We start from the raw sequence: 26,624 nt of genomic DNA on the forward strand, positions 1-26,624 counted from the left end.
TTTTCTTTTTGAGACCACTGGCAGATCTTATTTGCATGCTTTGTACAAGTTTTTAGATGAGTTTTGCAGCTACTTAAAGAACAAAGGGTATAACTAGCTGTAAAATGAAAGAGTTGTCAGGACTGTGGTAAATGCCAGAAAGCCCACTGTCAGGACACTCGATCTGGTGGTGGCACAGTATAGCCTAGGCACAAGGCCGTGCCATGGCCTCCGGTGCCTGTGCCATTGTGGCACCCCTGCTCGTTGAGCCCCTCGCACCACGTGCACTCCTCAGCAGCTTCTGTGGGTCCTCAGGATCTCCTGGGCTGGGGTTTGTTTCGCCTTCCGTGCTGTTTTGACTGTACTTGCGCCCTGACTCTCATCCATAATCAAATTCGCAGCAAATGGATTGTAAGTGCAAGTCAGAGAGTAAGTGATGGAAACCACATGGGAAAATAAAAGGCACCTCAGCTCAGAAGCTGAGCACTGGTGTCAGCCTGTGCTGGCAGGGAGTCGTGTCATTACATAGTGATGCATTTATCCAAACGGTGTTTTGTATTTTGGGAGACAGATGTGCCTTGCAGTTGCTAGTGGAAGTTAAATGTTAAATATGAAACCCATTCATTTTCTCTTAGTCATACTCTGGATTTAAGCAGATGTTTTCCTAATTTGTGGTTTTCAAATGTAGCATGCTGACAAGACATTTATCATTAACTACAGCTTCATCCATGCAGTTTAGCAAATTGGTCAATTATTAACAGTGAGGGTTGCGTGGTGGTTGATGCATAGTTCCTGCTACTTTGAAAGGCCTCAATTGAAACTCAATACATTTTTACAATATAAATTAATTGAGCTTTGGACTACATCCCTGTTGTGAGTGCTCTCTGCTCCCACTGCCAGAATGAACAGCCATTTGTAATGCGCTGAGTAGCTGTGCCGCCTGTGAGCAGAGGTGGTGGAAAGCGAAGGATAATATTCTTCCAGTAGGAGGATGAAAATGATGGTATGATGGTTTGGTGGTGGTGCTGTGAACTGGTGAGATGTCTTAAAGGTGTTTCCCAAAGCAAGGATCCACCATATGCCTGAAAAAAATAATCTCCTATTTTCCCAGCTCTGGAATTCAAGCAGGCAATTCAGTCATTTATTCATCCCATGTATAAGACTTGAAGGACAACACTCAGTGTACCTCATATTTCTAGGAAGAATAAAGACCTTGATTTTCACTAGCTGGCACTGCAGAAATTTTGTCTTATATTCCAGCTGAACAGGGAAAACTCCAGGACAGCCTGCTTGTATTTACTTCTCATTCCATTTCCTTCCTCCTCTATATTTGCATTTGCTCAGCAGGGAAACTATAGGCTTTGTTACAGAGCAGGCTGCTGTGCAGATAAATGACACAAGAACTGTAAACAATTAAAATAAATGCACGTGGAATGTTTTGTCTTACTTTATGCAGCCAGATGTGCTAGGTGGGAAATACCTGTGAGGCTGGCTTTAAAATCTCATTTGGTGTCCATTTCTTCACATCTTTGTGAGAAAAGGGAATAATGGTGATACCACAAAATCAGTCAGGATCAGTGATTGTCTCAGCAAGGAGGCTGGAGATTGCATGAAGTACAGAAAAGGGGGGAAATTGCTGGTTTGGGTATGTTGTGGGAGGGCCTGTATGGCCTCCATTCCTGGTCTTCATTAGTAGCATAATTCCTATGGGTACTTAAAATGAGTTGAAGCTCTGATCCAGAGTCTGATGAGGGATAAAATCAGGGTTTTAAAGCAAGATCTTTGGCATAGCTGTCTACCAATTAAGTTTTTGATTGAAAGAGAGGCACAGCAGATTTGGAAGGGAAGATGGCCCACTGTGGATACATTCTCAATCACCCCTCCGCTTTCCCTTGGTTTGGATACGCTAAATCTCTGGAAGCGGCTGTGCATCCCATGCTGGGCTTTAACAGGAGGTGAGCGTAGGTAGGCGTGGGGTGAATTTGGCTAACCCGGATGCTGAACCTTTGCAGCGCTGCCAAGCTCCTGGAGAAGAGTCCGTTCTCTGTCGGCGCCCCGAGCCCCCTGCTCCCCTCGCCGGCGAGCCTGCAGCTGGCGCAGCTCCAGGCACAGCTCACGCTCCACAGGCTGAAGTTGGCTCAGACCGCCGTCACCAACAACCCGGCCGCTGCCACCGTCCTCAACCAGGTGCTCTCCAAAGTGGCCATGTCCCAGCCACTCTTCAACCAGCTGAGGCACCCCACGGTGATGAACGCCCCGCAGGGCCACGCCGCAGGCCCGCCCCAGGGGCCCGGCATGGCCGGCACCAGGTTCCCCTCTGCTGGAATTGCCTTTCCTGCCCAGAGCCCGGCCTTAGCCACCCCGGGGGGAGGCCTGGGAGCAGTCCAGGCCCAGGGCCCCAACGCAATTGTCATGAATCCCTTTGGAAGCGTCATGGCTCCGACCTCCGGCCAGCAACCCGTGGTGGTGGGTCTCAACAAGGCAGGCGCTTCCACAGCTACCGCTGCGGGGGGCTTTTACGAGTACAACAAGCAAAACGTCGTCACTGCCACCTCTCAGGCGTTCGCCTCGGAGGGGGAACAGTCCGGCCAGCACGGCTTCCTCGCCGGTGGCACCCACGCTGCCACCTCAGCAGCAGGGTCGCGCTACGAGGGTCACTTCGGGGCTCCCGGCCAGCTGCAGCACGAGGCGGCGGCGACATTTCCCAAGGAGTCCTACGGGGCAGCGGCACAGCACGGGGCAGCGCGGGCCTTCTCCGGAGACCCACACGCGGGCTCCCATCCGAAAGGAGATCCCGGCCCCGTCTTACATGGCAGCAGTACAAGCAACCAGTGGGAAAATATCCCTAATTTCCCCAGCCAAAACAAGCCTGACCTCATGCCCGGCGACAGCCTGTGGCCGTCAGCGAGTCAGCAGCAGTATGAAATAAGAAACGAGCTGTACAACCCCGAAGAGCCGACACCTGACACAAAGTTCAGCACGGCCGCCCCCCCCGCCTTCGGCCGCCTCAACCACAGCGCGCAGAGCTTCGGCAGCCCTCGCATGAGGCAGAAGGAGGAGCGCGGTGGCGGCACGCCCGATCTGCCCACCCGCTCCCTGCTGCCGCACCAGCTTGGCGACCTCCGCGGCGTGGCCCCTCTCCACTTCCCCCACATCTGCGCCCTGTGCGACAAGAAGATCTTCGATCTGAAGGTGAGTGGTTTGAGGGCGTCCCTGGGCACAGCTCAGACCCTTGAACAGGCTGTCAGGTGACTGAGCTGGCCACCAGCTCATGGCACCCCTCACTGCCAGTGTCCGTCGCCACAGAGGTGCCCTGAGAGACGCAGAAACAAAGGGCCGTAGTTTTGCTGAGGGTATGGGACATCTGTTTCGTGGCAGTTACTGGGGCTTTGAGATCCCGTTTTGTTCCACATCCTGCCGTGGAAGATGGTGAGATTGCAGCACTGATGTGAGAAATGTGAGGTCTGAGCTGAGGTCATAGTGCACCTCATGGGCCCAGAGCTTGAAGCTGATCCCCCTTATACTCAAGCCAGTGTTGCAACCCCACATCTGTAGTTTCATTTGCTTCTCCTTTTCTGATCTCAAAGGCTTCCTCCTAACAGCCTAATGGAAGCAACTTGCTTAAACAAACCAGCACATTTTTTGGATAAAATTATTTTGACTATTCCTATGTAGGAATATTTTCTTCCTTGTGTCCCACAGGAGAATTTAGTGCTCAAGGTCCCCAGGGACTTTGACCTGAAAGCAAGAAGCTGCTCATCACATGTGGTACAGACTGTGCTCTCTCTCACTTCTCTGTTCATACTGCCAAGAGAGCTCCAAATTCAACCTCACCCTCAAGAAACAGCTTTGCAGTTTCCCAGGCAGTGTGTTGTGGGTCATGTTATATAGGTCAGGTCTGGAGAAGGCCACTTAAGGGGCCCTCTGAGCTTCACAGCCATCCATGGTTGTTCTGGCCTCGTGGTGAGCCCTGCTCAACAAGTCCTCATGACCTTTTCTGTCACATCACAGGACCAGCACCTAACTACAAAGGCATGTGTTCTCATCTTGATGGTGGCCTGACAATAAAATTATAACAGCATGTATGCAGGAAGGAAAATGGCCAGCAAATTAAATAGTACCTGATCTCTACACACCCTGGGAAATTGGGATATTTGAATATATTTGCTTTAATGTTTACTTTTTACTCTAATTTTAGAGACTCCTTGCAAAAAGTTTTGCTTTGTTTACTGCAGTTTGCAGGGCTGGGCTGAAGTAGCCCCTGTCTAGGGCATGCTGGGCATTTCTTTTTTTTCATTAAACACTTAAAAAGGATAGGGGAAATGCCATTGCAGTAAGTTTCAGGGGATCTGTTAGTTGGTGTTTAATGCACTGCCTCAGCTGGATCATGTAAATGTAAATAGTTAAATGTACTTTGACAAATTTTGCTGATCTGGTGAAATAAGCACTGTCATGGTTGTCCTGAATGCTGAACACCTTCTTTATGGACATTGCAGGAGTTGAGAGTGCTTTGCACTTTGCAGGATGAGGTCTTCAGCAAGAGTGAAATAACTTCATTACTAGAAATATACCGAATTTAAAAGCTAATACAGAGAAGGTTTCCTTTTGTAAACTGATAATTTAACATTCAAATAATGAATCTGTAAATGCAGTGGTGGAAGGTGCGCTTACATCACACAGTTCCATCTTCAACATCTCAGTATTGCTTTTAGATTAAGATAAACTGCATGGGGGCATAATATTTTGTAAATTTGTCTCAGGATTTTTCCTGTGTTCATCGTCTCTTTGTTTCAACATAGGACTGGGATCAGCACATCAAGGGAAGTCTTCACATCCAAAAATGTATGGCTTTTTCAGATAAGTAAGTATTATTTTTCAGTGAATGCTTCAAACTGAATTCCTTACAGAGTATCTCTTACTTCAGTGGTTTTCCACTGGGAGTTTACTGCATAACAATTAAATTTTAATATTTTTGGCACATCATGCATGTTCCTAAAGTTCTTTTCTTTCTTTTCCAGCACTGGTATCCGGTGTATGTTAAGCTCAGCAGATGGAACATTGCATTTGTCACCAAATAATGCAGCAGTTTTCAATCCATCTAGCATCGAAGGTGAATACTTGTATGTGCAATAGTTAAAAATACTTTTTTTAACTGAAAGGGAAACTAGTCTCTGAGGAGAACTGCATTTTTAAAACAAAATGTGATATAAGTTTCCAAGAAAAAAATTTGAGTTCTGCACAAAAAAGAATGAAAGCCAATACTATGCCCTTTGAAATATAAATTTATTTTTCTTTCAAACAATAACTTGTTTTCATACTACAACAAAACAGTGTATAATTTGGTCTAGAGGCTGTGAAATTACTTATTATGTAAATGGGGCATTGCTTACTGAGCACATTAATGCAATTAATATGAGCCAAGATTTTAATTAAATGTGTGTAATCCATTTAGATTATCCACCAAATGTTGGCGCATCTTTTATCTCCACACCAGCAAGATCCTTTGGCCAGCCAGGTCCTACATTTTCTTCTCCTCCATCAGGGGTAAGAGTGAGTACCTAAGCAAACTGATGTCTGTGTTGAGATTCTTGTAGAAGCCACTTCTCCTTACTGGAATTAAAGCCCTGAAGGCTTTCTTTTAGACAGTAATCTGAACATTCACTCTGTTATTTCAACTTCCCTGCCATTCTTTTTATGCTTTTGACCAAATATGAACTTGATTGTATTTTTTTGTTTTGCTTTGTTTTTTTTTTCCAATGTTAAAAGTTGTTCGCTTGTCAGAGTTATTTGGGGAGGTGGGTAAATAGGTTTGTGTTTTCCATTGCCTTTTTTCCCCCCATTGTCTGAGTCTTTTTGACCCAGAAAGGTCAGCTTCATCTTGGAATGGAGATTTGGATTAGTTTTCAGTTACCTTCAGTATCGACCCCATCAAGCAACCTTCTGTCTCTCTGGTTATTTACTTGTAGCAATTGCTCCCTGCCTCTCTTGAGGCCCTTCTCCCAGGCTGCAATAGTGGCAAAGACAGTGGCTGCAGCTTCACTGTTATTCGCCTGGAGGTCCCATATCTGTTCATTATACTGGATTAACTTTTCCTTGGTTTATTTTAGTGTAGTATTTATATCCTCTGCTGTCACTGGTAGCCTTTCAGCAAGTTTGCTTTGATGTGGAGCCTTCCATGGTTTAGGTTTATTAGTCCCTGCCGTGCATTCAATGCAGGTCTCCAGTTATATTGCTCTAATGAACACTTGAATTCCTATATCTATAATAAAAAATGCCAGAAAAAAGAACAAATGTTAAAAGGGATTCTTACACTGACAAAGCAGAAACATTTTAAAAAGAAAAAAAAAGGCAAATAAAAGCAAACCATGTTCATAATGAAAATACAAAGTTGTTAGGGTTAAAATGAAACTCATCACATATCAGAAAGCCACAACTAGACACACCAAGGACTTATGTTAGGGCGTTCATTGAATAGCAGCAGTAATCCAGGGGTTCAAGTTTTCACCTTGTTAACTTTTATGTATATATCTCTCCTGATGTGGTCTCAGACACTCTGGAAAGCCAGGCTGAGTTGTGTCCCTGTGATGCTTCAGTTCACGTCAGGCACTGCTTGCAGAAAGGTGACCCAGATTTCCTTAATCCAACCCATTTTCTACTGTGCAGTTTTACTGTGCAAGAGGTTATTTGAAGGGGTTTCAGCTTCTGCCTGTCACAGACACTGTGAGTGCAGGCAAGCAAAGAGCAGAGCTGCTCATGACAGCTGCCTCCAAGGTCAGAGGTGGACTAGCAGTGGGTGCAGAGGAATGTTCCTTTTCATCATGTCTGTCAACTTCGCAACAAATGAAATTACTGCTAATACCAGTGTCATTTCTCTTTAGAATCTGTCACTATTTATCATTTAAGCTGCCTGAAGAAGTCCTCCTTCTGAATGACCTGCAGTATTTTGAGACATAAAAGAAACAATAACTTTGATTTTCCTGGACGCTGTAAATCCCTTATTTCTTCAGAAGCCTATTGGATGAACAGGGAGCTATATTAGAGGTGTTAAGACTGAGTTTGCCAGCTGTCATTCACTCTGCAACCCAGGTGGCTTATAATTTATTACACCTTTGCACGGTAGTATTCACTTTCAGCTAAGCTGCTGCCATTTAACTGAGCAGTAGGAGATTACACTTGACCCTGCGTGTAATCATAAACAAAGTGTTCAGATTTCTGGAAGAGCTTGCTCTGTGCTGTCCATCTGCAAATAACTCTATCCCTCTGTAAAAGGCAAGTGCTACCAGTCTTCACTTGGGCACGGAGAGCCATAAGCCCTGGAGGGATGAGATTGGCAGTTTCTTACTATCTTTAGAAAAAATTCCTGTGAAGCTCAAGAAAGGGATAAAGAATTTGGAAAGCAAGAAACAACAACAAGAACTTTTAAAAAAAACAAGCTGAAGTAAAAAATCACCAAATTGGATGGGTGAAATAATATTGAAAATAAAATGAGGTGCATTTTGCTGCTGTGCATAATTTTTTTTTAAAAAAAATTGTGTTTTGTAATAGCCATGCAGCTGCCTTGGTAACCCCTGGTAGACATCGGCTGCAAAGAAAGTTAACTTTGACTCTTATTGAAATTACATTTAACACCTGGTGCACAACAGCTCCTCTAACTTCCTGATTGTAGATACGGAAGGTGTATATTCCTTTTCTGGCCATGATTTACAGCTCTGTTTAATGAATGGATCCAGTTTAACTGCAATCAGCTGACAACATTATTGCTTGGTACAGCCTGTTGGCTTCTGGCATGAGTATGTGACCACTTCTTAATCAAGAACTACAGCAGGTTTATGGCATAGCATTTTAATTTAAGCCATTGCCAATTGTGGGGAAGTGGCAACGTCTTGCAGTTGTTTGATTTAATGTACTGAGGGCTGTGTGTGGGAACGTGGGCTCTGGACCAAGGCAGGGAAGAGCCGAGCCTTTCTAGTCCAATAGACTCTTACATCCTTTTACAGATCTAACAAAACAAACTGAAGGTGACTGGTGACCTGGGGTGTTCTTACACTGGGACTGCATTTGATATTTCCTTTTCCTCTAGCTGTAGTAGTGTTCTTCTGTTCTGTGCTACATGCTGCCTTGGCAGTTGCATGCAGACATCACTGCCTTTTCTGTCCAATAGCAGTTGAGTTGCTTCATCTTTTTTTCAGGATCAGGTCTTGGTTATTTTTCTGCCAGAAAACAAAAACAAAACAAAACGAAACACCTTACTTCTGCACTTTTGCGCTTCTTTGACTTAGGTTATGCACCTGGGTGGGCTCTGTGAGATGCAAGCTAAGTAGCAGATCACTGTGTAATGCAGCATCCTAATGCAGCAAAAATACACAAATGGTTAAATGGTGAGGTCTGGAGGGAAGGCAGCAGGATGGAGGTGTAAATAAGATAACATTAGCTCTGTAACTTGTGAACTTGCTGACAAGCCAAACATTTGTAATGGCTCTGGTGAACTTGATCCCACAAGATTACATGATTTGCATCTTCCCTTGAATGGCACAATTTTAATTGAAGGTAGAGTTACTTCTTCAGTAAAATCCTAATGCAGAGGTCATAAACATGGAGGTAGTCTGGAAAGATTTAATCCTATGTGATTTATGTTTTGCTTGTCATTAGCTATGGTAAATTAACTTTCTCTCTGGCTGTACCCTGATGCCTTTTGCACGGGGAATGTAGAGCCTGCTTTCCATGCCAGGGAGATGGGCGGCTCATTCGGAACTGCCCCAGCACTCCAAAATAGACTTCCACCATTGGGAAGTGATCCCCACTCCAGTGCTCTGTGCCAGCCCAGTGTCCAGTGCTCACTGTGCCCCCCAGGGGAAGTCCCTCCTCCTGAGTGTTGTTGCAGTGAGAGGGGGAAGTAGTGGGTTTTCTAACCCCAGGTGCAGCTGTGTGTCCTCTCACAAGTTAAGTGGGATCACTTTTACCCCTGGCCCAGTCTGTTCAACGAAGAAGAGCTAAATTTAAATTTAGTCTCTGCCATCCTGAACACCCATGTAGTCACCTAAACTGATTTCCAATATCCATAAATTAAGCAAGGACTGCAGTGAGCAGTCGGTTTTTGCAGTAATATCGTTGATCCTATTTGAAGGACAGTCTCCCTTCTAGAAATCCTCTCTGGACTTTGCAAAGTCCAAGGATGGAGACTCCATAGTAGCCTCTACTGCAGCTAAAAATTTCCCTTTTCATTTGTACTTCTAAAACAGGATGTTAAAATGCAAGTTTTTAAAGAATATTTTTTCTTAATAGGAGGTACACAGGGCAGAATATTTCATTTTTTGCAGAAATGTAAGATATAATCTAGCGGAGAGGATATCTAACACAAAAACTTTGGTTTGAGTTGTTTTTTTTTTTCCCAGTTTCCTCAGAGGAAATCTACACTGGGTCGAGTTGTCCACATTTGCAACCTCCCTGAGGGAAGCTGCACAGAGAATGATGTCATTAACCTGGGCCTCCCGTTTGGAAAGGTCACCAACTATATCCTCATGAAATCTACTAATCAGGTACTCTACTTTTGGGGATACCAATGTTGATATCTACTGGCATAAAGACATGAAGACATGAATACAATCTTTGGAGGAAACCTCTTATTTAGTAATAGAAACTTAAATATATAAAGCCCGCTCTCAAAGTGAAAAAAAGTTAGTGGTCACTGAAGTAGATGAGAATGTAAACATGACCACATCTAAACAAGTTCTTGTTTAAAAATCCTGGCAATCTCAATGAAACTGTACTTTTACTATTTTTTTTTTAATAATTACTTACTTCCTGCCTTCTCTCAGCCATTTGTTAGGGTTACTTTCAGACTTCTACTCTTCTTTATAGTAGCTTAACTCTACCCTAAGTAGCTTAAGTGTACCAGTGTTGTAAACTGGTAAGAATAGACTATCTTCTCTCACATTTCTGCAGCAGACAAAATGGATGGATGTAGAATCCATGCCATGGGAAAATGCTTGAGATTTTAATGTTTAGAAAGTGACAGAATCATAGAACAGTTTGAGTTGGAAGGGACCTTAAAGACCATCTAGTTCTAAACACCTGCTGTGGGCAGAGACACCTTCCACTAGAGCAGGTTGCTCAGAGCCCCATCCAGCCTGGCCTTGAACACTGCCAGTCAAGAAAGATTAGGTACCAGTCATTTGGTTTTTAACTGAACCAGCTTCTAAGGTCACATATTGGCTTTAATAGCTGGTTGGAAACCATTATTTGCAGTTAAAGAAAGACTGAGAAATGGACTGGGTGTTACCATTTTAGCTTCAGGCCTGGAGAGCTACCCAGTTTTGTACTATCAAGACATTTTGCACAAGAGGAATCCAGAGAAAATTTATTGTGCTGCCTTTTCTCTCTTATATTTTGTATTTTTAATTATGTATTAGATTGTAAAGTTCTCTCTATTTGTGCTAGGCCTTTCTGGAAATGGCTTACAGTGAAGCAGCCCAAGCCATGGTACAGTACTACAAAGAAAAACCTGCTATGATAAATGATGACAAGCTACTTATTAGGATGTCTAAAAGATACAAGGAATTGCAGCTGAAGGTAAGGTGGTCATTCCTGATCAGATTATGTGAGTTTCCATGGCACGTCTGGAGAATACATTTTAAAAGGTTGTTGCTGATTACTGATTTCTAATTAATGCTTTAATATTATGGGATAAGAATTAAAGATAAATTAATGAATGTATATTGTCAATTTTTTACACTTAGCAGCTTGCTCTTATTTTAAATTGTAACTCTTGCAAGAGACCCTATTTTCTTGGAACCTTTCATACCATTATTTGAAAATTCCCTTCTGAGCTTCCTTGTGAGCAGGCTCCCTACATTGCTTGGTCTAACAAAGGTCTAAAACACAACCATGTGTAAGATACAACATGTCAGCAAAAATAAGATGGTTCTATCCTTTTAGTCAGGCATTAAGCCCAGAACAATGCTTTTTTCACTGCTTCCATGCTTGAGCCATAGCACAGTCTTGACACCAAGCACTGGTAACAGGACTAAACAACATGATTTCTTTTTATTTCTTGTGAATAATCTATGTTATAAACCAAGATTTTTTTTTTTTTTTTTTTTTTTTTTTTTTTTTTTTTTTTTAACATAGGATCTAACCAGAGCAATATTCTTTAGACTTTCTGTAGAGTGTGGGACACTTCTGTTGTGGACACTTGAGTGATGTCCAAAAATCACTGCTCTTGTGAAAGTATTTATAGAGGCTTATATACTGCCATGTAATGCTAAGAGAGTAATTTCATTTCATGGTGACTTGGACCAGAACTGGCAATGCAGAGCTTAAAAGCTCCATATTGTATTACCTAACATAGCACAAAGTTATTTTATAGAACAACTCTGTAATGTTCCAATTTAATGTTAAAGGTCCTTTTATGAGCCTTTGGGAAAATAAAAAAATCAAGGAAATTGAATGGTTGGGCTTGACCTTTGGAAAAGCCTCTTTCTCTCCTGTATGTGTATACTAGTTTAAGGAGACCTAAAAGGAGTTGCCAAAAGTTAGTAAATCAGGGCAGACTTTCCTAATGTGGGACAGGGAGGGGTTCAGATGTCAGGGGGTGGAGATTGTGCATCTTGACAGAGAGGCAGGAGTTAACGATAGAGTGTGACAATTTACCTAGATTCCAGAGAGATTTTTCTGCTTTTCCAATGACAGTTTTTCAGGTCATGGAATTATCTTGCTTTGCATAAGAAAACAAGCAAATAAAAATACAAAGAGGGAAATATGCATGGGCTATATACTGCTACAGACTGCTGAGTTCCTGCATGATGATGTTGCTCATCTGTGTGCGCTGCAAGTGTTGAGGAATTGTAAGCACTCCTGCCTGTGTAGTGCATCCTACCTAGGAGTAATCAACACCCCAGTATACATCTTGCACTTAGCTTGTCTGAAGCTCTCCTTGTCTAAACATAGTCCTTTAGAGCTGTACTCCAGAATTAGTAACTCGAGATCAAGAGAAGGCGGTTCATACCTAGAGGATCAGAGACAGGCTGCTATACATATTTGATTCTGTATCAGAAAAATGGTCTCTTTTGTTTCCTCTCAGATCCAGTTCCTAGAAAATGCTCTGTAGTGGTTGTGTAACAAGGTTTGAGAACAAGCTAGTTTTCAAAGCCTGTTAGAGCAGCCAAGTATGAAGAGAGAGCGCTACAACGTAATGGAGCAAATTTTCCATTTGTATCATTTTACTGCTTTGATCGTGCTGTTGAGAAGACAACTGCAAAAGAGAGTGTAACTACAACAGTGAAACAAAATATTTCTAGTTATAGTACAATTGAATGAAGAACAGATACTGTTTCTTGAAGGACAAATCACCTGTATCAGCTTAGAGAGTAGGGCAGCGTGCTAAACAGTGTCTTTGTTTTTATTAGAAACCAGGTAAGAATGTGGCTGCTATAATCCAGGACATCCACTCACAGAGGGAGAGGGACCTGCTGCGTGAAGTGGACAGGTAAAATTTCTCCAAAGTTTGGAGCTGGAAGTCTGTAAACCTACAAGTAGAAGAAGCATTATCTGTGTCCTTCCCTCTTATTTCACTGGCTTTCCTAATTCAGATTTCACTTATAAAATAGTATATATTTTTATGTAGTTCAATAGTTGGTACAGGCCCTGTATAATGAAATCCGATTGAAACTGTGCAAGTTATGAAAATAACTCTTTCCCACTGATTATGTCTCAGAAAATATGTCTGGCATTTGAAGGGCACAAAAATGAAGCTGTTCCACTCTCCTCCCTGTTGAGTGAAAAGCATAAAGGCTGGGGGTGCTTGGAGACCAAGTGGGAAAGAGGCAGTTCAGATTAAAATGTATTTGGGTACATTTCTTATCTCTCTGACTTCTGCAACTTTCAGCAAAATTGGTGAGGAATCACAGCCCTAAAATATCTCTTCTAAACAGGTGGCCTTTGTCACTTTTGTGTCAGAGATGGCCTAGCTGAGTATTAAGGGTACACACATTAGGGTCATTGTAAAGGTATTAACATATTATAAGCTTTTAATGCTAAACCCCTACGAGACGCTTTTAAGAATGAACGAATATATTCTTGACGGTTCTGTGGGGATTTAGTTAAGCTCTGTGGCTATGACACTGCCTTTTCTCCTGTTCACTGTTTGCAGCTGTGCAGTGCATGTCTGTGAAAGGCCTGGGGTCTCAGGTTCGCAGTCCCCAGGGCAGTCCCCATGAGCTTCCAGTGTAGAAGAATTGGTAGGCAACAGTGGGTCAGCCAGTGACAGCTGCCTTTTCCCCCTGCAGCAGGTATGGCACCGAGAGGCCCCGCTCCCGCAGCCCCATAAGCCGCTCCCTGTCGCCTCGATCCCACACGCCCAGCTTCACGTCGTGCAGTTCACCGCACAGCCCGCTGGGGACCAGCAGGACCGACTGGGGGAACGGGAGAGAGGCGTGGGATCAGTCCCCCTATTCCCGACGGGAAGAGGAAAGAGAGAGCAGAGAATGGCGAGAGAATGGGGACGAGAAGAGGGACAGGACCGACACGTGGCTACACGAGCGGAAACATTATTCCCGACAACTGGACAAGTTCGACTTGGATGAACGGCTCGAAGGAGGCAGAGGACACCGAGAAAAATACTTAAGGACTGGTTCCCCTGGGTCCCTTCACCCTTTATCTGGCTACAAGAACAGGGAAGATGACTATTACCGAAAATCTTCTAAGTCAAAATCTGACAAGTTTCAGAGGCAGCTGCAGGATTTACCTGGGAGATCGAAGAGAAAGGAAGAGGCGAAGTTAAGGGAACGCAGGCATTCTTACAGCGAGGACACTGCCAGGGAGGAGGCAGCTGAACAGAAGCACAGCAAAGCATCTGAGGGCTCCAGGCAAAAACAAAGTGATAGGAATAAGGTGAAGAAAGCTGAAAAAGACCAAGAAGATGCTACTGTTGAAGGCAGTGATGTGAAGGAAACCAAACCTTCTGAGAACGAGGTAAATAGAGATCTCAAAGTATACGTAAGAAGAAGTGTAAACGCTGAAGTAATATATTTTCTGAAATATCTTAGAGCATTTGTCATGGATGTGATACCAGCAATCTGAAATGTTTTTCTGTGATAAAATCAAGAAATGTAGTCCTAGAAGAAGTCTTGGGAGGTCATCTTGTCCGTGTTTTTGCCCAGACCATGCAGATATATTATGCTGGTTGTGGTGTAGGGTATATGGACATTATTATTCTGTGTCTAGCATAGAACCTTTGGGTAACAAATGCAGGGATGGGGACAGACAGCTGAAAACAAAACCAAGTGACAGTCTGCTATTTGCATGCAGGTTGTGTGTGAAGAGGCAATTGTCCTCCTGCTAACTCTGCAGAATGCCCCATAGCTGCTCTTTCCACATCCATCACCTGCTTCCACTACCAGTGAGGAGGATTGAGTTTTCTGGAAATTAAGTGATACTTTGCAGAGATGCACAGTATTTATACAGGGAAGTGGTTGCTATACTATTAAAATGGGGAATTATCTTTTAATGAGAAACATTTCTTTCTGGTTAACTCAACAGAGCAATTGTTTCTAGTAATCACGTGTCCCTGCCCTCAACTGTGGCAGGGATTAATTCACACCACTCCCTTCAATGTTCTGGCAGAAATTTCTTCCCATGACAGAGACCACTGAAACAGCTCACCTATAAAATTATGCAATCTCTAGAGAAATACTTCCAGTGGTTAAGTGGCAATGTTTGTGGGTTTGATTCTCCACTGGGAAAAAGTAGGAGGGGGAACGCATCCAGATGCCTCATTTGCTCAGTCTCAGCACAGCCCATACTCACATCCCCACCCCCTGGGGATCTGGTTACTGGCTCTTGGCCACCTTGCCGCCCCTGGAGTCCCCCAGGGATAGCTGCTGCCATCCCCCCTCCAGGGCTGTTGGCACAGGAGGATGCAGAGCTGCTTGGCTGACCAGGGCTCCATCCCTTGCTTGTGCCTTTGTGCTGCCAGGGCCATTTTCAGTTATTTCCAGTTGACCTTCTTCTCATGTGGGGCTAAGCTAGTGGAATTTCCTAGATTTGGAACTCACTAGTCTGTAACTCACAGCAGCACTCCCTCATGCCATAGATAAGCGTGTTTGTACCACCTTTTATCATCTTTCTCCTCTGGCTGGTATTTTACTATGATATATGGTTCCTTGGGAAGAGATGTCAGAGAGAAATGTCTGACAGCACCCTAAATTACACTCCTCTGCATGTTTTCCGAGTTATTTTACAGTGGCTTTGCTAAAGACATACCTCTCTGGGGTAGTAATTTATTTTAAAAGGAAGAAATAGTTTTGTATGTCTTGAACTCACTTTTGCTTTGTCCCTCTTTTGCTACATACCAGGTAGTACTGTGGTTTTGTTCTTCCAAACTGTGAACTGTACAACCAATTCCATTTTCAACTGATCCTATGTCAATAAACAAAACAGTCGAGGTCTTCTGCAGAGTTTTAACACTGCTGCTCTCCTTACCACATCTGAGCCAACATAACAAGTGTGGGTAGAGAGCAGAAGAGTGGAGGCTGGAAATTTTAATGAATTGACATTCTCCCCCACCTGTCTTTTAGCCAATTCTGTGATATAAATTACACCTCTAATTTTGTTTAAATTCTTCTTAATTCTTATTTGCGCAGCTCCGCTAATGGAATTTATTGTTGGGTCTTTTCCCACTAGTTGACTTGCATAAACTTTAGAAATAAAGAATGTGACCTTGCAAGTGACTTTGCTTCTCTAAACCCAGAATAGAAACATACAAGAGCACCACTGTGTGTTGCTATACGTGTATATGTATTTATTTTAGCTTGAAAAAGAGGAGCAAGTTCCAGTGAAGAGCTCACCTTCAGATAATAAACAAGGAAAAGAATCCGGAGAGATTCTGGAAAACACAAGGAAAGAGAAGGTTAGTGACACATTGTTGGTGTAGCTTCTTTGAGAAAACAATTGGACCCCCAGGTTCGGTAGCACGTTCTCCCAAATGAAATATTAACCCCTCATGAAAAAACACATAAAGGGGTTGGAGAAAGGAGGTTGTCTAAATTAACTTGCCTTATCTTGACCTCTGCTTTGAGAGACAGCTTTTCCTGACGTCTCCAGAACTCTTTTTTTAGTTACTCTTTGCTCATGTACATTGCTTCACATACATAGTGCTTGGCAGTGGCAGCTGTAAGGAATGTATGCCCAAGTGAACTGGGTAACTTTGCAAACTGTGCCCAAAAATAGGAGATGTGGTCAGTTAGTGGGGAAAGAGGGGACTATGATGAATACATTTAGAACTCTGGCCTTAGGAACTATAGATAGCAGTCTCTTGATTGTTTCTGGTTTTAATTAAATAATGCCTTTACAGCACCCCTACTGCTGCATTGCAACTGGGGAGAGCAATGTCCCTGGAATTCCTCCAGCTTCATATCTGTAGGGTCATGGGTTGATGGTCAGATATGGAAGATACTGATATCTGTTGCTGCAGAAAACTGATCTCCTGGCAAGAGCGGTGCCAGCTCACAGAGTTTTCATGCTGTTTTAGGATTCTAGGAGGGGAAGTGTGGGAATGGCCAAACAGGAGGAGAATACAGATTATTAATAGATTATGTGTACACAAGGAGTCTGGGAGTTGAAATCTAAGATGCAAGTGTGCCTTAAAAGTAAGATATACCTTTTAATTCTAAGACTTCTCAAATCCAGTATTAGTGCCTGAGTCCTATAAGTCTGTAACTGCATATATGAGGTATTTGAGAATATGTACCTTGGAATATAACTGTAAACCTGCTTTTTCCTAAGGTTTCGGCCAGTGGCTCCCAGCACAGTCCCTGGCAGAGGGATCTTGCTGGTGGAAGAGAACTATTGCAGAGGGAAGCCATGTTTTCTCAGTTGCCACGTGAATTTAAAGGACCTGGTCCAGCAAAGTGAAAGCCACAGTGGCTCAGATGGGGTTCAGTATATTTTCATTGCACTGAGATGGAGGTAGAGGAAGGGGATCCCATGGTAGCATCAACTGCATAACAAAGTGTAACACACTGTGTGTTGTTCTACTGCTTACAGAAAAGCAAGGGACTGGAGAGACTGTAATCCCCAAGGCAGTTATAGAATCTTCACAAAGGGAAGTTCATGTGATAATTCAATAGAGCTTTTTTGTTCTTGTGCATAAGGTTTAAAATCACAACACCAAGGAATATCACTCTTTGAAACTAAAACACAAGAGGAGTTATGCATGGCCATATCAAGGTTCTTCCTGGTTTCAAGGCCCATTTTTTAACAGTGATGATCTATAATCACCAATCTCTCAAATGTTTTACATTTTTGTGACAGGACCGGGACTGGGAGAGTGGAAGTGAAATAGAAGGTGAGACCTGGTATCCTGCTAACATGGAGGAATTAGTGACAGTAGATGAAGTGGGAGAAGATGATTTAATTATGGAGCCTGATATAACTGAGCTTGAAGAAATAGTCCCAGTTGATCAAAAGAATAAAGCTGCTTCTGAAATGTGTCCCTGTATGTCAACCGTGTTAGAACTGAAAAATGACCACAGCCACTTAAACAGGAGTGAAGACAAATTTTCCCATAAAGCTTTCGAAACAAACTTCAGAACAGCAAAGGGCAGTGCAGCTTCTAGTGGCTGTCAGGAAGATGATGAGGATGATGATAATGATGATGCTGTAACTGAAGCATCAAGCCTAAATCTGGACCCTGAACAGAAGCCAGAGGAATCGAAAGAAGACCAATCTGCTAAGGAGTCTGATTGCCAGCAGAAGGAAGGAAAAATTGATAAGAGCTCTGACACTCATTTAGATCCTGAAGATCACCGTATACCTTCTGTTCATCTGAAAGAAGAGACTCTTCAGCTCCCTGATACATTTATAGATGATTACAAACAGATGGGATCACAAGGAGCTGAGAGCAGAGAAGTTACGGAAATGCTCATTAAAAACGCTAGTGAAGAAACAAGGCATGGAATCCAAGAGTGTCCAGAGGCCAAGGGTAACTACTGCTTTTTTTTCCCTTAAGCCTGCAGAGAGCCTTGCATGTTTTCTCTGAGGGTAGACGGAAATTTATTGCTAACGAGAATAAGCGTTGTTAATAGTATCAAGGCTTGTCCTTGGAGCAGCTTAGTAAAAGAACCCCAGTGCCTTTGGCCAAGCTAAACCATTAGAGCCTCTTAGATGAATAGTGTAAAGGAAATATGATAAGCAGCTTGCAAGCTTTCTGAAAGGCATAAGCTGCTATAATTGGCATGTTAAGGTTCACATGAGTTTAGCTGAAGTCTTTCAGTGCCTTGCTAAATTTATTTTGAATTGTCAATGAAATGAGTGACAGTCTCTGAAGGTCAACACAAAAGTATCTGTAATGTCTGGCTGGCTCCTGGACGAGGTGGGTATTCTTACACACTGTACTGAAGCATTATTATCATGGATATCACACATAGATTGTTACTTCTCAGTCCCTGTTCATGCAAATACATGCCTTTTGCCAGGACTTGCCTTATCATGTCCTGTTATCTACTGCATGCTGCCTTTAATATAACTGATAGGATGTGCTGTGAGATAATGTCAATAAATGCAATCATAGCTACTTATTTGTATTTTAGCTGTCAGGAAAAGGGATCTTGAGGGTCTGAAAGTCCGTTCAGTTCCTTGTCAAATGATAATTGAGCAAATGGGCTGCGCACAGTGAGATGAAGTGAAAAACAACATTGAGTATGTTGGTCAGAAGTGCTCTTTTTTAATTGCTGCCAGAGCCCATGTGATGGAAAGGGGCTTATAAAAAGAAGCTGATGGAAGATTTTTGAGGGAGCAATGCTGGAAACGTTTCATGTGAACATCTGATTTTGAGCTGACTTCTTTCTCCAGACAGATTTGAAACTTGTTAGTTTTTAATACTTACCTGATTGGCCTGAAGACCCCTTGCCAGACTTTGCATATTTGGAGATAACATTGCCATGGGACTGGGCATGGCAAAGCTGGCTCTCCTGAGCTTCCTGGGCAGGCAGCTGATGAAAGAGTTGGGTGTCCCGAGAGCGTATTTATTAGTGTTTCCAGTATCTCAGCTTCCAGCTTGTCAGCAGGGAGCCTGGAAGCTCCAGGGCCTCTCATGCTTCCCAGGTTTCTGACATGGACTTGTTATCTGGGATCTTCAGTCCAAGGCTCCAGGCCCTCTACAAATGCAGCTGCCAGCTCAGCAGCACAGAAGGCAACTTAAGTGGGACTTGCATTGCTGCAAAAGCCCTGAGTGTCTTGAGAAAAGCGTACCAGCTTACTGGGGGTTTTCCAGGTTCTCTGCTGCAGTATTGGAATCCTGGGGTAGGTTCAAAATCAGTTTGAAAGCAAACCAGTTAGGATTTTATATTATTTTCTTTTAAATCATGCAATAGACATACTTAAAAGTAAAGAAAAATTCATTCTCATAGCTAGAAACTGCAGATCTTTGAACTATGGACTTGAAAGACAGGAAGGGTTTGGTTTGGGCAAAATATGTTTGTTTTATAAGAAAATATATCCCTTATCTAGGTGAAATTTGCAATTCAATAGAAATGTTGTCAGGGTAAGTGAGGCAGTTCTTTGATGTAAGGACTGAAGAAGAGGAATCAGACCAGTTTATCTGTAATTCTGTAGCTCTGTGATAGGAAATTCCTCTCTTTTTAAATAAAAGTAATTCTTATGATAAAAGTCATGGGAAGGGAGAGCATCTGTTATTTCAACTGGCTATATCTGCCTCAGCAAACCAATCCAGTGTTTCCACACCTTGAATCTGCTGCTGTGTCCATTAATGTCAGCCAGCAGGGACCAAGCATTCCATCCCCACTATTCAGAAACCAAAATCTTCTAGTGGCTGGGAGCCATAAAGCAGGAACTATCCTTTGGAGAGGTGAGGATGGGAGAAAGGTGGCTCCAGGGAGAAGATGCTGCAGGGATCCTACGAAAGGCAGGTTCTGGGAATTGTATTCATCAGGTCCTGCTGCCCCCACCATTGCAGCAGCCCCGTGTCAGCCCAGCTGCACCACTGCTCATGCAGCAGTACGTGTGGTTACAAAGCTGCAGTCAGGCCGTGCTTCTGCCAGAGGTGTGCAATGTCATATTTAGAGATTTAAATACAAAAACCCCTCCAAACATCACATTAAAATAGAAATAGAAAAATGGTCTACTGAAAGAAATCGGAGTGACTGCACACCATTGAACAGCTGTTGGAGTTGCACTAAACAGGCCCCTGATTTGAATGGAAAAGCATTTTATTTTTCCTGATTTTACTTCATTTATAGATCCACCCAGAAAGCGTTCCCAAGAAGTTTACAAACGTCTCTTTAATAAACTGTTTTCATTCAATACATTTATTCATTTGTTAAGCAAATTCTAGGTACTTGGAAATGAGATCTCTGGAATACCCGGAGGTAGAGTCGAAACAAAGGCCCTCTGCACCAGGCTGGGAACAAGAGGACGTCTTCACCGAGCTCAGCATTCCCCTGGGTACGTTGGGCCACCCCCTGCAATACCCCGGGCTTACAACAAGATGTCACTTTAAGGCTACTTGCTATATTTATTTTTCTGAACAGATGTGAGGAGAGAGGGAGCAGGGTATATGACAGAAGGGTAACTGTTGAAAGAAACTGGCTTTTCATTCTAGATCATTGCTAATTCATTCCAAATGAATGGCAAAAGGCAGCTGATGAGATGGCATAAGTTCCCTTGGACTATATATGAAATACCCATGAAAAAATACGTAGTAGTTTAAAAGTCTTTGACATAAAAGTACAAGCAAAAGTACTGGCTTTAGTGTGTAAATACTGGTTATGAGCAAAGCACCTGGAAGGAGTACATCCTCAAAAGCAATCTGTAACTTAAAGGTGAATTTACTGCTAAAAAGTATTACTGCTTTTCTAGCCCTTGAGGTTACAGGGTGAAATTTCCAGCCAATATTATGAGAAGGTAGATTTTTAAAGCATGTTATATCTAAGAGAGAAGAGAAAAGGTGTGGTTTTGATGCACAGGATTTTAAAGTGCAGCTCAGTATTGCAAAATTAGGGAAATCAGAGAAGTGAATCCAGGATTCAGTCTTCCTATTCCTAATATTTAACTAAATAGCACTTTTTTTAAAAATTTGAAAACAAGTTTATTATGGGAGGGGTAGGATTTCAACTGACATTTTAATGTAATTCAGAATTTCTCAACAGGTGTGGAATTTGTAGTGCCTAGAACTGGGTTTTACTGCAAGCTCTGTGGACTCTTCTATACAAATGAAGAGACAGCAAAGACAAGTCACTGCAGGAGTACTGTTCACTACAAAAATCTCCAGGTAAAAACACACCTGAAGCTACCTAACAACAAGCTCACGGGATGGTTTGTGTGTAAAGTAGATGATGCAATAAAAAATAAGTTTTTATTGTGTGGACAGAATTCAGATGAAATGAAATTTAGGTAAACAAACTTTTCTGTAGTTCCAGTCATTAGCATGCTATTTTCTCACTCTCAGATCCTTGAAATCAACTTTTGGATCGTAGGTAAAATGAGGCCAGGTGATAATTTGATCTTCTCATCTACTTTTGGTCCTTGTCACCAGCACAGCATGCAACCCATCTCTTTAATTCCCTGTTTCAGAGGGTCCCAGATGTTTCTGTCACTGGGAGCGACCCCAGCAGCAGCCTTCAGTACATCTTAACGTCAGGAGCATTAAAGCTGGCATTTATCTGATAACGCAGCCAGCCCCATTTCTGTGTCCGTGCGGGTTTCTCGGCGCGTTTCAGCTCGCGGCTCCCCGGGACACGCGGGCTCTGCCAGGCATTTCCTGTGACCCGCTGCAATCCCCTCCCTGTGTGCAGAGCTGCGCTGCTGAGTGTTTTCCAGCAGGATATGCAGGAGCATGTCAGTGCTTGTTGCTCCATAAGAATGTAACAAAAACACGTCAGCAGTTGATAACAGCACAGGGAGACCACGTGTGCCTGCAGTTCAATCAAAGCCCTGCCTTTGTCGCTTTTGAGACGCAGCATCGATAGAATCAGGCAGGACAGCCTGAGCATTACCTGTCCTGTCCTGTGCTCAGGGCCCCTCAGAGGAGGTGGCCTTGGCTCCCACCCCCTGCCCCTGCCCATGAGCAGGGTGTGTACGCTCACACACCTGTGGCGTTCTCATACTCTTAGCAAAAGTCATGGCACAGCAAAGCAGAGCTGCTCCTCCTTCCTCTGTTCCTTCCCTCTGCCCACAGGAGATGTGGTAACTTCTGTTCAAGTAGAAGCTTTCTTTCTTAGCTGCCTAGTAGGCATCGACTTTTCTAGTGACACTCACAGTTAAGTAATTTCTCTGGGAGATTTTTCTACTTGGCTTTCCTGAAGTTCCAGAGCTGTAATCATACAAAGGCCTCTGGCTTCCAAAGGCTTCCTACAGAGCTCTGATGCTTGCTCATAATGGACCCTCCAAGTGCAAGCACAAAAAACAGGTGCCCAGTTTGCATTCCTTTTTTGCTTCATGCAAAAAAATCCAGAGGGATTCACCAGAGGTGGCACCACTCAATTCAGGCTGTTTATCCCATGCAAGTCTGTCCCAAAGAAACTCATACTAAAGAAAGATTGCAACTCCTGCCCCAACCTTGGAAACTGGTTCCATGGTATGAAGAGGGATTTTTTTTTTTTTTTTTTTTTTTTTTAGATTTTCTAACTTATTTTGTTAAATTCATAAGACACAGCCCAACTAAAACTGACTTAGTGTGAAAATAGCCTCTTTTTCTCCCTATTAAGACATTTCCCATGAGTACTGTGGTAGATATCTATCATTGACTTGAGATAAAAGAACAAAGACTATAAAAGCTGTTAAAATTAAATCTGCCAAATGCAGTAATAAAAACAGGCTGTTCTGTCGAGCCATACCTCTTATCTTACTAAATACAGGAAGTAAATGTCTCGTCCAACTTCTGCCTGCTCAAGTGGAAACTTAACAATTTTCAAATTGCTGTTCTGTGTTGCTAGAACACTTTTAGCCACCATAATACTCATTAATGCATTCTGCAAGGAATGAGTCTTCTCCTGTGATGATGCAAGTTAACGAGTGTACCCACCAATATAGGAACTAGGGACTCTGACTGTAGTGGAGCTATGGGAGTGCTGCTGCAGTGTTCCTGTTCTCCTTCCTGAATGCCAAATGCCATCATCCAGTGACAACAACAGTGTCCCAAACTGTGTCACGGCTTTGAGCCTTTTATAGCTGATTTGCTACTTGTTGTCTCTCGTGATCTCCTTGGGCCACATCCAAAATATATGTTCACTGTTTGGACTTGAATGCGAAACTGAACAGCTTTTTTGCCAATTTTCTTCCCAAAGCCTTGTTTATATGATGACAGTTTTGTCTTGAAGTATAATAGTCAACTTGATCTAACCGCTATGCCCTTCAAATAACATCAATCACTATTAAAAAAAAAAAAAAAAAAAAAAAAAAAAAAATCAGCTGTTTCTTTGTCAGTATCACAGACTTATTGTAATTTTTAATTTTCTTCATCATAATGAATTATTTTCCCAGGTGATATTTGTATTTACAGTTACACTGCAATTCCCACGTCCAAAAAAATCCATATTTTTGCCATCCCTTCCTCTACTTTCTCCTCTGCAGAAAGTTGTCACCATTCATCTGGTGGAAGCTACCTTGGCAACCCAGTGCAATATTTCATCCTGTTTTCCTCTAGCTTTATGCAGTATCTGTCAAATTTTGTATTTAAATGAAAAAAAACACACTTTTTTTGCTTGACTGCCATTTTGCTATATATTAATCTGAATCTGCAAACTTCAAATCTGGTGTCTGTGGTACTCATGATAGCTGGCAACATCAGCTAAAGGTAGTGGATAAAACTCAGTCTTATTTTGGTTGGTGCTCATTAAAAGCCCCAAAAGCTTGGGTTATCTGATCCAGGGACAAGTGTTGGTGATTTATTATGGTTCACGGTGTACAGAACACGTCTCCCAGCCTTTATGGTCCCTATATCTCTGTATACTACGGTAACATTTACTCTGGCTTTTTGCCACGTGGAATTTTGCACCCAGAGATCGAGACTGAGAGTTGTGTAATTTCCACAGCCCCGTCTCTCTGGTCAGAGTAACAAGGGTGCAGTTGTGACTTTGTCACGGGTATGTCCGTTCAGTACTGTTGCTGAGTCTCTTTCAGATGAACCTCTTCTATTCAACTTGTATTAACCTGAGAGAATGTGGCAATTCTAACACAGCCTTTAGTGTTTTTACATCCATTTCTCATTTAATTTCTTCTCCATGGATGCCAAAGAGCAAACTGCAAGTAAAGAGTAATCGTGCAAGTAGAGAAAATTTTCCAGTGATGTGAAAGGGTATTTTCAAAATAAATCAGAATAAGTAAATAGCTAGAAAATGAGTTTTATGATCCTAATAATGTGTAGGTCAGTTATTCTTGCGTGTGATGTAAGTCATCAATAAGAATACCTCTACATTATTGTTTTGGAATTTCCCTGGAGTCTCTGCACTAGCTGCTGCTAAAGAAGCTCCTTTCCATCCATTTCTATGTCTGCTGACCTTGAATAAATAGTTTGAGCACTATTTTGAGACCCATACCCATTCATCATCCATTTTGTGTGCAGCTCAGCCAACTAAGAGCACTGCCAAAAGGCTGAAAGCCTCACTGGCCATGTCTGTTCTTTTAAATCTCACTGAATACCCAAAGCAGTGAAAGGCTTTATCTTAGAGAAACACAATAAATGTAAATACTCTAGCCAAACTGCTAAATTGTGTTAATTATTACTGAATGTGATTATTCCCTTAAAACAAAATGTTCTTATGCAAAAGGTGTATCTCTGAACTGGACGTGCTGAAAATATAATATATAAACTTTGAATCGAGACTCTGAAACCACATTTATGTTCTGACACACCAGTACTTTCCTGGCAGAATTCAGTTGACTCAGTGGAGTTAGCTCCTGCCCTGTAGCACGGGGGAGTAGAGAAAAGTGAGGTCTGGTTACACAGACTGATGAGGAGTAGAGTCCTCCTGATTCTGTCACCAGTTCCCCCCATGGCACACAGCACACCTCTGAACTATTGAGGCTCTGCATGTATTCAGGTGGAGCCTGAATTGACACAGCCAATATTTTCTGGCTTGAGTTTTCACCAAAATTTGGCTTCTATGTGCTTTCATTCCTTTTGAGATGCTGGAAGAGTTAGAGCTCTAAAGAGGCATAAAGAATCCCGTGTTGAATATTTTCAGTTTTGCTAACAGTGCTTTGGGTTTCTTTATGTGATTGCAGAAGTATCTATCCCAGCTTGCAGAAGAGAGCCTGAAAATGAGGGAAGAAGGCAGCCCTCTGCCTCAGGATGACACTGGCATCGTTCCTCACTTTGCAAAGAAAAAACTATGATGCAGATGAACTGGAAGAGCTGTAATGAGTGAATGCTGATACTTTTTTTTTTTTTTTAATTTTATTTCTATGATATAACTGTCAATTTGCACTGTACAGAGGAGGGGAAATAAAGAGCACGTTCCATGCATCTATGCCCAGAGTGCCATTAAAAACCAAAATGCCTGAAACTGTTTCCCACGGTGAAGCAATGCTGGCATATCTGTTAGAAGTGGAGCAATTCTTTCTCACACTCTGTGTGCTGGGAGTGGTTTCCTAGATTAAATCAGAATTCTCAGGGATTCTTAAAGTTTTATTTCTGATGTAACGCATCGGGTCAGGTGGAGTACTTAGAAGCGCTCAGCATCCTCCAGTGGACACTGGAAGGAAAGATGTGACTATTTATAGGCTTTAATGTTGCTTAAAATATCTTCAGCCATTTCACTCATTGACCCAGTGAGAAGCAGGATTTGCAAAGGATGTCTAAAGCCGTTTTGCTAAAACTAGTGAGTAGATGGCATAAGGTAAACCCCATCAGCACCCACCTCCATGTCTTAGAGCTTGGTGAAATGACAAAACGTTTTGTGTTGTCAAGCACTGACTGTACGCTGCCGGTGTCGTGCCAATTCCGGGGGAGCCGCAGTCTGTCCCAGGGACCTCAGAGCCTGAGCCCAGCGCAGCAAGAGCAGCTCAAATGCACGTGCTGACAGCCAGCCTGCTCTGGTTTCAGCATTTTCCATGGTGTGGTCAGGGTGTTCTCCAGGGACCGCTGTGTTTGAAACTCTTCTTTGTGATAATTCTAAAGGGTGCCAACTTTGAGTCTTACAGACTTGAAACTCTCATGAGAGGCTTTTTAAAGTGCCACATGTTTGGACCATGTCTCTTTTGGACATTTTATTCAAGATCCTTGCTTTTGGGGTCTTTTTGTTTTCTTTAAAGCTTGCTTTTCCTCACTTGGCAACGCTGATTTTTCCTGGTTTTTATGGAAAGACGCCAGATTTCTTATATTGTTTTTGTATTTTATTTCCCTGAATTTTTTAAGGTGAATACAACAACTGATGGCTTAGAGTGCTGCACTGAGAACACAGGATGCACCAGCAGCTCTGGCATCATTATGACCTATTGTTTCTGCACAGTTGTTGCTTAGTGTTTTGCAAAGTCCCTTTGAAATGCACTGTATAAGTTTCTGGTTCATTTCAATAGGGCTTTGTGTACTAAAGTGAATACGCATGCAAACCATTGCCAGGATTGATCCCGGAGTTTATTAAATGCCCTGTGCAATCTGGCCAGATAGGGATTTGCAGGCATTTCCAGTCTTC

General features: G+C 42.7%; 1 protein-coding gene across 5 annotated transcripts in view; it reads left to right on the top strand.

Moving 5' to 3' along the window:
- The window catches only part of RBM20 (RNA binding motif protein 20), a 98,362-nt gene extending 72,906 nt beyond the window's left edge, over nt 1-25,456 (top strand). For 3 of the 5 annotated variants that reach the window (XM_040072129.1, XM_058421447.1, XM_040072131.2), the window contains exons 2-14: nt 1,992-3,171; nt 4,779-4,840; nt 4,998-5,089; nt 5,432-5,523; nt 9,372-9,515; nt 10,417-10,548; nt 12,384-12,463; nt 13,263-13,947; nt 15,785-15,883; nt 17,287-17,956; nt 20,317-20,436; nt 21,141-21,262; nt 25,216-25,456. In XM_040072129.1, coding sequence (XP_039928063.1) covers nt 1,992-3,171; nt 4,779-4,840; nt 4,998-5,089; nt 5,432-5,523; nt 9,372-9,515; nt 10,417-10,548; nt 12,384-12,463; nt 13,263-13,947; nt 15,785-15,883; nt 17,287-17,956; nt 20,317-20,436; nt 21,141-21,262; nt 25,216-25,326 — 3,589 coding nt within the window. In that variant the 3' untranslated portion in view covers nt 25,327-25,456. The remainder of the gene's footprint in view (nt 1-1,991; nt 3,172-4,778; nt 4,841-4,997; nt 5,090-5,431; nt 5,524-9,371; nt 9,516-10,416; nt 10,549-12,383; nt 12,464-13,262; nt 13,948-15,784; nt 15,884-17,286; nt 17,957-20,316; nt 20,437-21,140; nt 21,263-25,215) is intronic. The other 2 variants (XM_040072130.1, XM_040072132.1) reach the window with 2 other exon arrangements.
- Nucleotides 25,457-26,624: the final 1,168 nt, after the last annotated feature.

The sequence above is a fragment of the Hirundo rustica genome, chromosome 8 (genome assembly GCF_015227805.2).
Source record: "Hirundo rustica isolate bHirRus1 chromosome 8, bHirRus1.pri.v3, whole genome shotgun sequence".
Classification (NCBI taxonomy): Eukaryota; Metazoa; Chordata; class Aves; order Passeriformes; family Hirundinidae; genus Hirundo; species Hirundo rustica.